The following is a 10069-nucleotide window of genomic DNA, read 5'->3' as shown; positions in this document are numbered from 1 at the left end:
ACTCTTTGCCGAGATATCGCTATGCTTAGGAGGTAACGAGCTCAGCAATCAGAAGAAGAATATTGTGCTTTGTGTTTTTTGACAGCAGACTTTTCGACGAGAGGTGGAGGTGGATTTTCCCACCATACGTGTTGCTGGGTATAACACACTACATCTAACTGTTTTTGTTCCTCGCCAGCAGTACAGATCCGACAAGCGGATGGCAGTGGCTACCTGGGAGTTCGGGACTTGGCGGGCTCCAGTATTTCCGGGGTTCGGTGGCGGGGAGGAAATCGTGTGGTTCCGGTTCTGCTTTGGACAGACGTCTCTTATCTTCGAGCCTGCCCACAGACACGTTCCTGTAAATTGACTTCATTGCATACTATTGTGACCTGCCGTGTTTGTTGTGCTCATTCACAACAGTAAAAGTGTTGTTATTTGACTTCCTCCATTGTCCGTCATTTGCGCCCCCCTGTTGTGGGTCCGTGTTCCTACACTTTCACAACACATTAGCTACATTTATACTGCGTTGCTTTAAATATTCAGATGCTGACAGCCTTCCTGTGTAAATATTTTGTGCAGTCTACCTCTCTGAGGATGATAAATAAGTGACACAATGTGATTTATCTGCTCATTTCTGTTTTTCTGCCCCTTTAGCAACATTGCAGATCTCTGGCAAAATAAGTCATGACTTGCGCTGAAGCTAGTGTGTAGGATTTGGTGTCACCTAATGGCAAGGTTGTAGAGTGCATTATGTCGTCAGTGGTCACAATATTTCCTTTAATGCTATTGCTTCTTTGGTGAACAAAATTCATACTCCCAAACTGATAACTTATTGACTATTTGTTCTTCAGTCTTCTGGATGTGCTGCAAAATGCAAAAGACAGAATGTGCTACAGTCATATTAGCTACAAATGACGGCAACAAGCGGTTTGCTTTGTCGTTTCAGGTCTGTTTTGGCACCGCCTATCTAGCGGCCAATCAATCATTGTCTTTTGCCTCGGCAAAATGCCCACTCTAATTGAAAATGAACGGCAAGTCACTGTGTTGCCTCTGTCGCTTGTAGCTAATGTGACTATAGCTAAAGTGTTTCAGATTTGGGCAACTGTTTCAACATGGCGGCGCAACATGGCAGGGGCTGGGGAGCATTCCCATATAGATATGAAGAGCTCGTTCTAAGCTTAAGAAAACATTAATTTGTTTGTAAGTTCCTTCAGCTGCTCCCTTCTTTTCACTCAGGGTCACCACAGCAGATGCGAGGTGGATCTGCATGCTGAAGTGGTAGAAGTTTTACAGCGGAAGCCCTTCCTGACGCAACTTCATATTGCATGGAGAAATGTGGCAGGCGTGAGGTTTTAACCGGGAACCTTCTCCACAGAAACTGAGCGCACTAACCACGTGGCGACCACCCCTGTCAAAACACATTCATTTGTTAATTATTATCTACTACTATAAGCAACAGATTTGACATGTCTCAAGGTTCTTGAAATGAAGCAATACTTCCACCTGGTGGACAATCAATGCAGGTACAACAGAATTTCACCAAGAAGTCCAGTTATTATATTATTATTATTAATAATATAATTAATAATATGTTGCAAGCAGATTTAGCATATAGAGTACTGAATTATTTGATGTTTTGAAGAATTTAAAAATAAATGTGCATCACGCATTACGTGAAGGGACGAACGAGCAGCTGAATGCATACAACACTAGAAATAAACGAGCCAGCGACGACATCCACTCCCAATGCCAAGGACACATCATGGTGAGTTACCAACTCTCCACAGTGCCGTCATGCTGTTGAGACCTAATCGACCGTACTCAATCCTTTGGCTGAAGGCAACACTTGTGTCACGCGGTGCACATAATTGATTTCACAAATGTCGCTGAAATAATCGCACGCTGAAGTGAGACAAGACCAACAGCAGCCGCACAGAAATAACGAGAGGCTCTGTCATACAGTCACATGAAATGTATTTTAATAAAACACAATGTACACGTATGCAGTCCTATGACCATTACATTTGCTGGATCCTAATTATTAAATCTAGAATATGTCAAACTATATTTTTGCATTTTTTTCTTCTTCTAAATCAGTAGCTGAGGTCACATGAGGTGACGTGACGTCAGGCAATAGACAAAAAACATTTCGACATGTTAAAATATATGCACTGTTATAAGGAATTCAAAGAATATTTCAGCATATAAGAGTAACAGTATAAGGCAAACATTCTCACTGAACAAAAAAAAAGTACAAAATAGAATCAATAAATAATCAAATATATAGACCATATAAATGAAATAGCTATGTGTTGGCTATGTTGTATGATTTTTTATCATTTTGATCTGTAGCTTGGTATTACAACCTTATATCTCTAAAACATTTAAAACATTTAGAACGATGGACGAGTCAATACTGAAAATACAGTAATAAGCTTTCATAATTAAATTATGTACACAGGTTTGTCGCATGCTAGTCGAACAAACTAAATTCATTTCATCGAGGTCTGTCAATAAAGTATAGGTCCTTTTTATTTTTTCAAAACCTACTATGGATTTCATTCATATGTTTTACGTCAGACATGCTTGAAACCCTTGTGCACATGCGTGAGTTTTTCCACGCCTGTCGGTGACGTCATTCGTCTGTGAGCACTCCTTGTGGGAGGAGTCGTCCAGCCCTTCGTCGGAATTCCTTTGTCTGAGAAGTTTCTGAGAGGACTGGCGCTTTGTTTGATCAAAATTTTTTCTAACCTGTGAGACACATCGAAGTGGACACGGTTCGAAAAATTAAGCTGGTTTTCGGTGAAAATTTTAACGGCTGATGAGAGATTTTGAGGTGATACTGTCGCTTTAAGGACTTCCCACGGTGCGAGACGTCGCGCAGCGCTCTCAGGCGCCGTCGTCAGCCTGTTTCAAGCTGAAAACCTCCACATTTCAGGCTCTATTGAGCCAGGACGTCGTGAGAGAACAGAGAAGTTTCAGAAGAAGTCGGTTTCAGCATTTTATCCGGATATTCCACTGTTAAAGGAGATTTTTTTAATGAAAGACGTGCGGACGGATTGCAGCGTCGGCTCGCAGCCGCCGCGACGCTCCGCCACAGGAAAAACACCTCCGTTGGAAGCCTTAAGGACAAGTTGGAACATGTCCAGCTGTTAAACAATTTCTCATATACTCAATCCACTGAAAGCCATCAAAAGCCGCCTGGATTTTACAAATGGTTATCAACACGGAGGTGTTTTTCCTGTGCCGCCACACCGCGCCGGCTGCGTCCCGACGCACCTCAAAATCTCTCATCAGCCATTAAAAATTTCACCGAAAACCAGCTTAATTTTTCGAACCGTGTCCACTTCGATGTATCTCACAGGTTTAGAAAAAATTTTGATCAAACAAAGCGCCAGTCTCTCAGCAACTTCTCAGACAAAGGAATTCCGACGAGGGGCTGGACGACTCCTCCCACAAGGAGTGCTCACAGGCGAATGACGTCACGACAGGCGTGGAAAAAACTCACGCATGCGCACGAGGGTTCAAGCATGTCTGACGTAAAAACATATGAATGAAATCCATATAGTTTTTGAAAAAAATAAAAAGGACCTATACTTTATTGACAGCCCTCGTATACAGTTTGAGCATGTAGCGGTCTGAACGTAAACAGTTTGTGCTGAGAATAAAATACTTTGCAACTAACGCATGGTACTTTCTTTTAATATTACTCTCAAAAATGTACAGAACATAAAGGCCACACATGGAGACGCTCTGTCCCCACTCGAGGGGACGGGGAGATTAGTTTTGACATAAATATGGGAACGGTCTCTTTCAGCTCCAGATGCCCTTTTCGTGTCCATTAGCATCGTTTGCTTCAGTCTTCATCTTCCCCGGATCAGCGCTCTCCCTCACTACCTCTCCTTATCCACCTCTCTCGCCTCCGTAGTCTTGCGTCGCCCCTCCGTTTTGCATCACCCCGGACGGTTAATGACATTGTTAACGACAGGAAACGAGTTCAATAAGGTCGACTGTAAAGATCCACACGCCAAGGCAAGGGGCGGCGGCGCAGAGTCGCCTGCAGCGGGGGAGAATCAGCGGAAGGCGGCGATGTGAAGCGTGTATACTGATACTGATATTGTATGTTAGATGTATATTTTGGACGGTGACTCGTGGCTGTCTCCCGGCAGGCGAGGCGAGGTGAGAGGATTCGGGGAGGCAGGAGTGGGTTGCGTGGGAGTCGTTTATTATTCTTCTTTTTTTTGTTGGAGAACGGGTTGCTAGCAGCGGCTAGCAGCTTTGCGTTGGGTAGTCCGTAGTTCCAGTCCTCACTGGCTGGAGCGCGCAGAGGCCAAGTGGTCGCTGTGTTGGTTCTGAGCCCGAAACCGCAGCCTCTGCTTGTTGTTTTTCTTCTTTGGTTCTTTGGATCGGTGCTTCCCTGAGCCACCTGGGAATGAAGAGATACAAAAAAAAAAAGAGAGAAATAGTTAACCAACATGCCAATCCACTGTTGGTGGGACGTTGATACATGAACCTCGTCTCAGGCATTCAAAGAGGGTTCTCCACAAAAAAAGATCTAAAACAACTTGCTTCACAACCTTTTGGGACATGAATGATGCAGACTTTCACTCAAAGAAGACTTAAACTTGACTGGACTGGATTTTGGAATAGTGTTTCATTTGCAGCCAATCTTAAATTATCTTTAAAGGAGCACATATGGCATAATGTGAGCGTGAAATTATGACTTGTGACAGTAAATGGGCACTCACAGTGCGTAGGTCTGCCTGATTAATACTGGTCAAACACTACGACCTATGCCAACTGCCAAGATGAGGGAAACCATCACCACACACATGCACCCCTTTTGTAATTGGCCAAAGCAGATGGCCACCTTGCTGAGTCTGGTCTGCTTGAGGTTTCTAACTATTAAAAATGAATTTTGACAAGAAACAATGCCAAGGATCCTTGCCATTGTTTGCAAAGATCCTTGGCAAGGATCATCGCCAACAATGCATTGCCAATGGCAAGGATCCTTGGGCACCACTGGAATGACTTTGTATCAAACATTAATATATCAAATGTTACCAAAAGAGATGAAGATGAGGAGTATCTTTTGCATTGTGAGGGAGCGTTAACTATGATATTTTGGCCATGTGGCCTGTTTCTCTGTGCTTCAGTGTTGAGGATCCCAGTAGCTGTAGAAGGCCAAGGGCATGGCTATGTTTCACCTTGCTGTGGCAGACAGATGGTTATTTGAGAGATGTGGGAATGGACCGGTGTCTGCCTGAGTGGTTGCTATCCAGGATCCAAGGTAGTTCTGCGGTGTTATGGATGTGGCAAAGTGCAGCATCAGCATGTGCTCCCAGACCTGACTTGATTGACATCAGCGTGGTTGCCGGCTCAGGTCTACGTCAGGTCAGGTTTGGGACTGGTTTGCACTGGAACCACATGTTGTTGCATTTACGGACACTTTGGAAACGCCATCATGATTACTGGATGGTGGCCACCCAGGCAGACAACCAGTCTATCCCTACTGCCAAAAAGTAACTATCTATTGTCTGAAACCAGCCAACATGTTGAACTGGTACAATGTAAAGTACAAAAGAGCCAACTCCAGGAAAGACCAGGTGGATGTTCTCCGTGTTCTGGGAGGATTATTGTTGGAAAGTTGTCAAAGTATGCCCGTGTGAAGATATTATACAATTATAGACTTTTGATTTTGGTGTACTGTGATTATGTGGACTGGTGAACCCCATCCTGACTAGGTCCACATAATCACGGGTACACCAAAATCAAAAGTCTATAACTGTTTTATTATATGGTAAACAAGAAAATTGGGAGTTTGTCACACATACTAAAACTGAAAAATCAATCTCAAGTTTCAATTCTTTATTATTACTGTCATACTGCACCAACTGACATCCCATCAATCGACTGGAGATGCCTGTTAAGTCCGTGACAAAGAGTCATCAGGATTGTTTTCTTATAAAGTTCGCCATTCGCCTGTCTAACTTCTGCATAAAATCGACTGAGTACTCTGTCAAGCATCCGTCTGTCATATGTTTCAAAGTTGGGCGCATGTCCCTTTTCAGTGACGTACTTGCGAAACAGGTTGGCTGCTGACTGTGTATTTCTGCGGGTGTTCTCCGCATCTTTTTCGTGTAAAATTCGTTTTAAGTCAGCGTCGCTAACAGACGGAAACCTGCCTTCTGCCATCTTGTCCACAAACTGACAGCCAAAGTAGGCGTTGTATCGTGTTATCCGACTGGTTGTTATTGATAGAAGGTGTCGCTTGATTAGCTAGCGCTACGCTGCACGCGAGGTGTACTCGTTTCACACGCGTGGTCTACTTGGCTCCAACAGCGGTCAACTCAGCATGTGGTACAGCTCAGAAAGTGGCGAATGGGAAGTTGGCAAAATCCCACCACCATATAATAACTGCCTTATAAGACTTGTTAATATTGACAAGTCTTGGCAACAACTCAGACAGCAACTGGTCTACCTCCACCTCCACTGGTATCCTGCCACAGCCAGGTGGTACAGTATGTGGGCATCCCTTTGGCCTTTTCCAGCAGTTTTATCTATTAAAATTTCTGTAACTGAAGTAATAAATTACATGCAACTCAGACTGGCCCAGAAACCAAACCTTTGGATTGACTCGAGAGCCCAAGTTGTTATTATTATTTTCTTCATGTATAAATGGTCCTCCAGGGAGGATAGAAACTTGGTCAATGGCCCTCAGGTCATTTGAGTTTGAGACCACTGAATAACAACTTGTGTAACATTTACAAAAAAGATGTATTACATAAAGAGGTGTGCTGTACACCCGGCACGATAAATATCAGGCTTCGGTTTTCTCCAACACTCACAACTGAACCTCACTTTGAAACAAATGTCTGTTCACCTCAACACTTCTCACTGCCACGGCCCAGGAATGGCGAGAGGCGGTATGTATGGATGAGAAGTTGTATAACTATCTTTTCAAAAGCTGGAAAGGTCCCCCAGACCAAGGTTAATAAATTCCAGGTTTTCGTCGGGGATGGGCAAGGCATGCCGGGAACCGACTTCCTGCTCTCATGGAAGCTTGTGTGGTGAAGGTTCTGCACCCATGGCGTTCTTTGTGTCAGAGAAAATTCTGGCTACTGAACCACAAGGCAACAGTCAGTCAGGCTGCCAAGGCCACAAAATAAGATAACGAGGTGTGTGTATGTGTGCGTGAGATGAACGCGTGCAAGGGGGAGTGAGTGTGAGGGGAATTTAAGGTGAAAAAAGAAAATCTAATGGAGGGAAAAGTGGAGAACGCACAGAAACACACCACGCTACGGTTGGCTACCCGACAAAACAACAGCTCTCTGGGGTCGGCTTCCTTACTCGGTTGTTTTGCACTTGTTCAAACGATTTTTTTTTTTATTTCTCTCCTCCCAAAAATAGGTAACTCATGCAAAGTGTGGTATTATCTCTAATTGCCTTCTCATATGTTCTGGCATTGCGTCGGCCCTTTAAATGCCTCTAAATAGCCCGTTCTCAGTGCTGCACTGTGAGCTACGCTAGAAAATATTCACTCCTTTAAGCCGACATGCACGAGAAACCGAGATATTCCTCTGCTAATAGGCTCTCTAAATGAATAATACAGATGCATGCAAACATTAAACCATGTCAGAGCCATTTCCTGCAATTAATATAATCTTGTTATTTTGACTCACATGCCAATCTGAGCCACGGCAATAAAGTTCAGCTCCTAGTTAAAATCAGCCTTTGAAAACGTTCACATCTCTTTGATCTAAACCCGAAGCCCTGCAGTTGAGGAATATTCTTGACTTTGTACACTTGTTTAGTTGATGCCTCTTGAGTTTTTTTTTTTTTTTTGGGTGAGTTACGGTACGATAATGTTTGTTAAAGCAAATCTGAAGCTGTAACACATTTGGCCTACAGGTTTGTTTTTCCTAATTGACATTTTAAAGGGGCAATTTTCATTGAAAACAGTGTTGCTAGGTGCCCCGATAAACACGACTTTCAGTGCAATCAACTCGAGATGAATTACATTTGACGTCAATAAAGCACACTGAGCTGGTTCTGTAGTAAAGTCGGTGTGTGACGGTCAAAACCCTCGTGGGCTATTCCTTGGATGTAAGGCAGCATTTAAAGTGAATAAGCCTGCATTTACAGCAATTGCTTGAAAAACAAATAAATATGCAAGAGTTGAGTTAGAAAGTAGTTTTCCTGGCTGGTTCAGGACTAAACGGGACGTCTGTAATCCAAAGATTTTTACGCTCTCACGCTGAAGCACACTCATAAACACAAAAACTGCAGCGGTTATGACATGTGCTCAAAAAGCAAACTCAAAGTCAGACTGATTTGCACAGGGTTCAGGAGGAGTAAATGTCGGGGAGGTTCGACTGATGCATCTGTTATTCCCTTGACATCTATGATACAACTTGTTAAGCAGGACGCCACAGGTCAGGTTGTTCAAGACCTTCTGTCCAGTTTTTAATTTTTGGGGTATCCTGTTCATAAATTCCTTTTCTTGCTTGAGGTCATCACAGCACAGCCGAGATGGATCTGAATGGTGATTGGACACAGGTTTTACACTGGATGCCTTTCCTGATGCAACTCCATATTGCCTGGAGAATGAGCAGGGAAGGTCTTGAACCAGGAACCTTATGGTCTTGAAAGAAGCACACAAACCGCTTGGTCACCATGCTCCACCTGGCAAATGTTTTCTGATTAAACGTTGCACAGTAATGTTCTTGATTTTGACTGTGCACACAATTTCACACATGATGTCAGAGTACCCTGCATTCATGCCAAGCACTTGTCCTTATAAGGACGATAGTCCAACCAGAAATGGCAACAAATATATTCCACCTGCTTCAGAAATTTCTCTAGAATCATTCAGGTCTTTCAAAATCCAATTGGTGCTTAATTTCCTTAAATCCAAGACTGCCACAACATTTATTTATTTTTAATTACTACATTGTTTTCATTCCTGAAGGTTCAAAACCCAGACAATAAGGTGTGTACATGGCGTTTGGAGCTGTGTGCAGCACTCGCAATGCATTTCTGATCATGGACAAAACACTCGCCGGTTAACTTCACTCACTGCACGGTCACCTGTTACACACCATTAACTTGCCATGGACACAGAAGAAGTTGATCAAACATTGGCCTGGAAGCAGCAGACAAAATGATACAATAAATGCTACTGGAGGCTTTGTGCACACCCCAGCAGTCACTGGGATTGGGGCAAGTGCATGAATGTGCGTGGCGTGTTGTTGGCAAACATTGGCATGCTATATTTGCCACGCACGTGCCTGCACTCATCTGTGCCATGTATAGGCCCTAAGGCCCATTGGCGCTTATCTCCAGATTCTGTAGTGTCGAGTGGATGAGAGCCTATGACTCCCCCTGGATGGGACACCAATCCCACACAGGTTACTTCTCCAGCTGTGGCTGCTGCCCATTTGCAGCTGGGTGGACTAAGACAGTGGAGATTAAGGGTCTTGTCCAAAACTAAGAAACCACATGTACATAAGTATTCACACCCTTTGCTCAATACTTTGTTGATGCTCCTTTGGCAGCAATTACAGCCTGAAGTCTATGATGCCAAAGAATAAAGAAGAATATGATGCCACAAGCTTGGTGCACCTATCTTTAGGCAGTTTTGTCCATTCCTCTTTGCAGCACCTCTCAAGCTCCATGAGGTTGGATGGGGAGCGTCGGTGCACAGACATTTTCAGATCTCTCCAGAGATGTTCAGTCGGATTTAGGTCTGGGCTCTGGCTGGGCCACTCAAGGACATTCACAGAGTTGTCCTGAAGCCACTCCTTTGATATCAATCAATCAATCAATTTTTTTATATAGCGCTAAATCACAACAAACAGTTGCCCCAAGGCGCTTTATATTGTAAGGCAAGGCCATACAATAATTATGTAAAACCCCAACGGTCAAAACGACCCCCTATGAGCAAGCACTTGGCTACAGTGGGAAGGAAAAACTCCCTTTTAACAGGAAGAAACCTCCAGCAGAACCAGGCTCAGGGAGGGGCAGTCTTCTGCTGGGACTGGTTGGGGCTGAGGGAGAGAACCAGGAAAAAGACATGCTGTGGAGG

General features: G+C 43.8%; 1 protein-coding gene across 1 annotated transcript in view; it reads right to left on the bottom strand.

Annotated features, from left to right (window-relative positions):
• Positions 1–4208: 4208 nt before the first annotated feature.
• Positions 4209–10069, bottom strand: part of rspo2 (R-spondin 2) — a 178335-nt gene continuing 172474 nt past the window's right edge. The window contains 1 exon segment of the mRNA XM_034175374.1: positions 4209–4408. Within this exon segment, the coding sequence (XP_034031265.1) occupies positions 4290–4408 (119 nt within the window). The 3' untranslated portion in view covers positions 4209–4289.

Source organism: Thalassophryne amazonica, chromosome 7 (assembly GCF_902500255.1).
Source record: "Thalassophryne amazonica chromosome 7, fThaAma1.1, whole genome shotgun sequence".
In the NCBI taxonomy this organism is placed as follows: Eukaryota; Metazoa; Chordata; class Actinopteri; order Batrachoidiformes; family Batrachoididae; genus Thalassophryne; species Thalassophryne amazonica.
The sequence above is the reverse complement of the archived record's forward strand: the minus strand, read 5'-3'. Positions and strand labels throughout refer to the sequence as shown.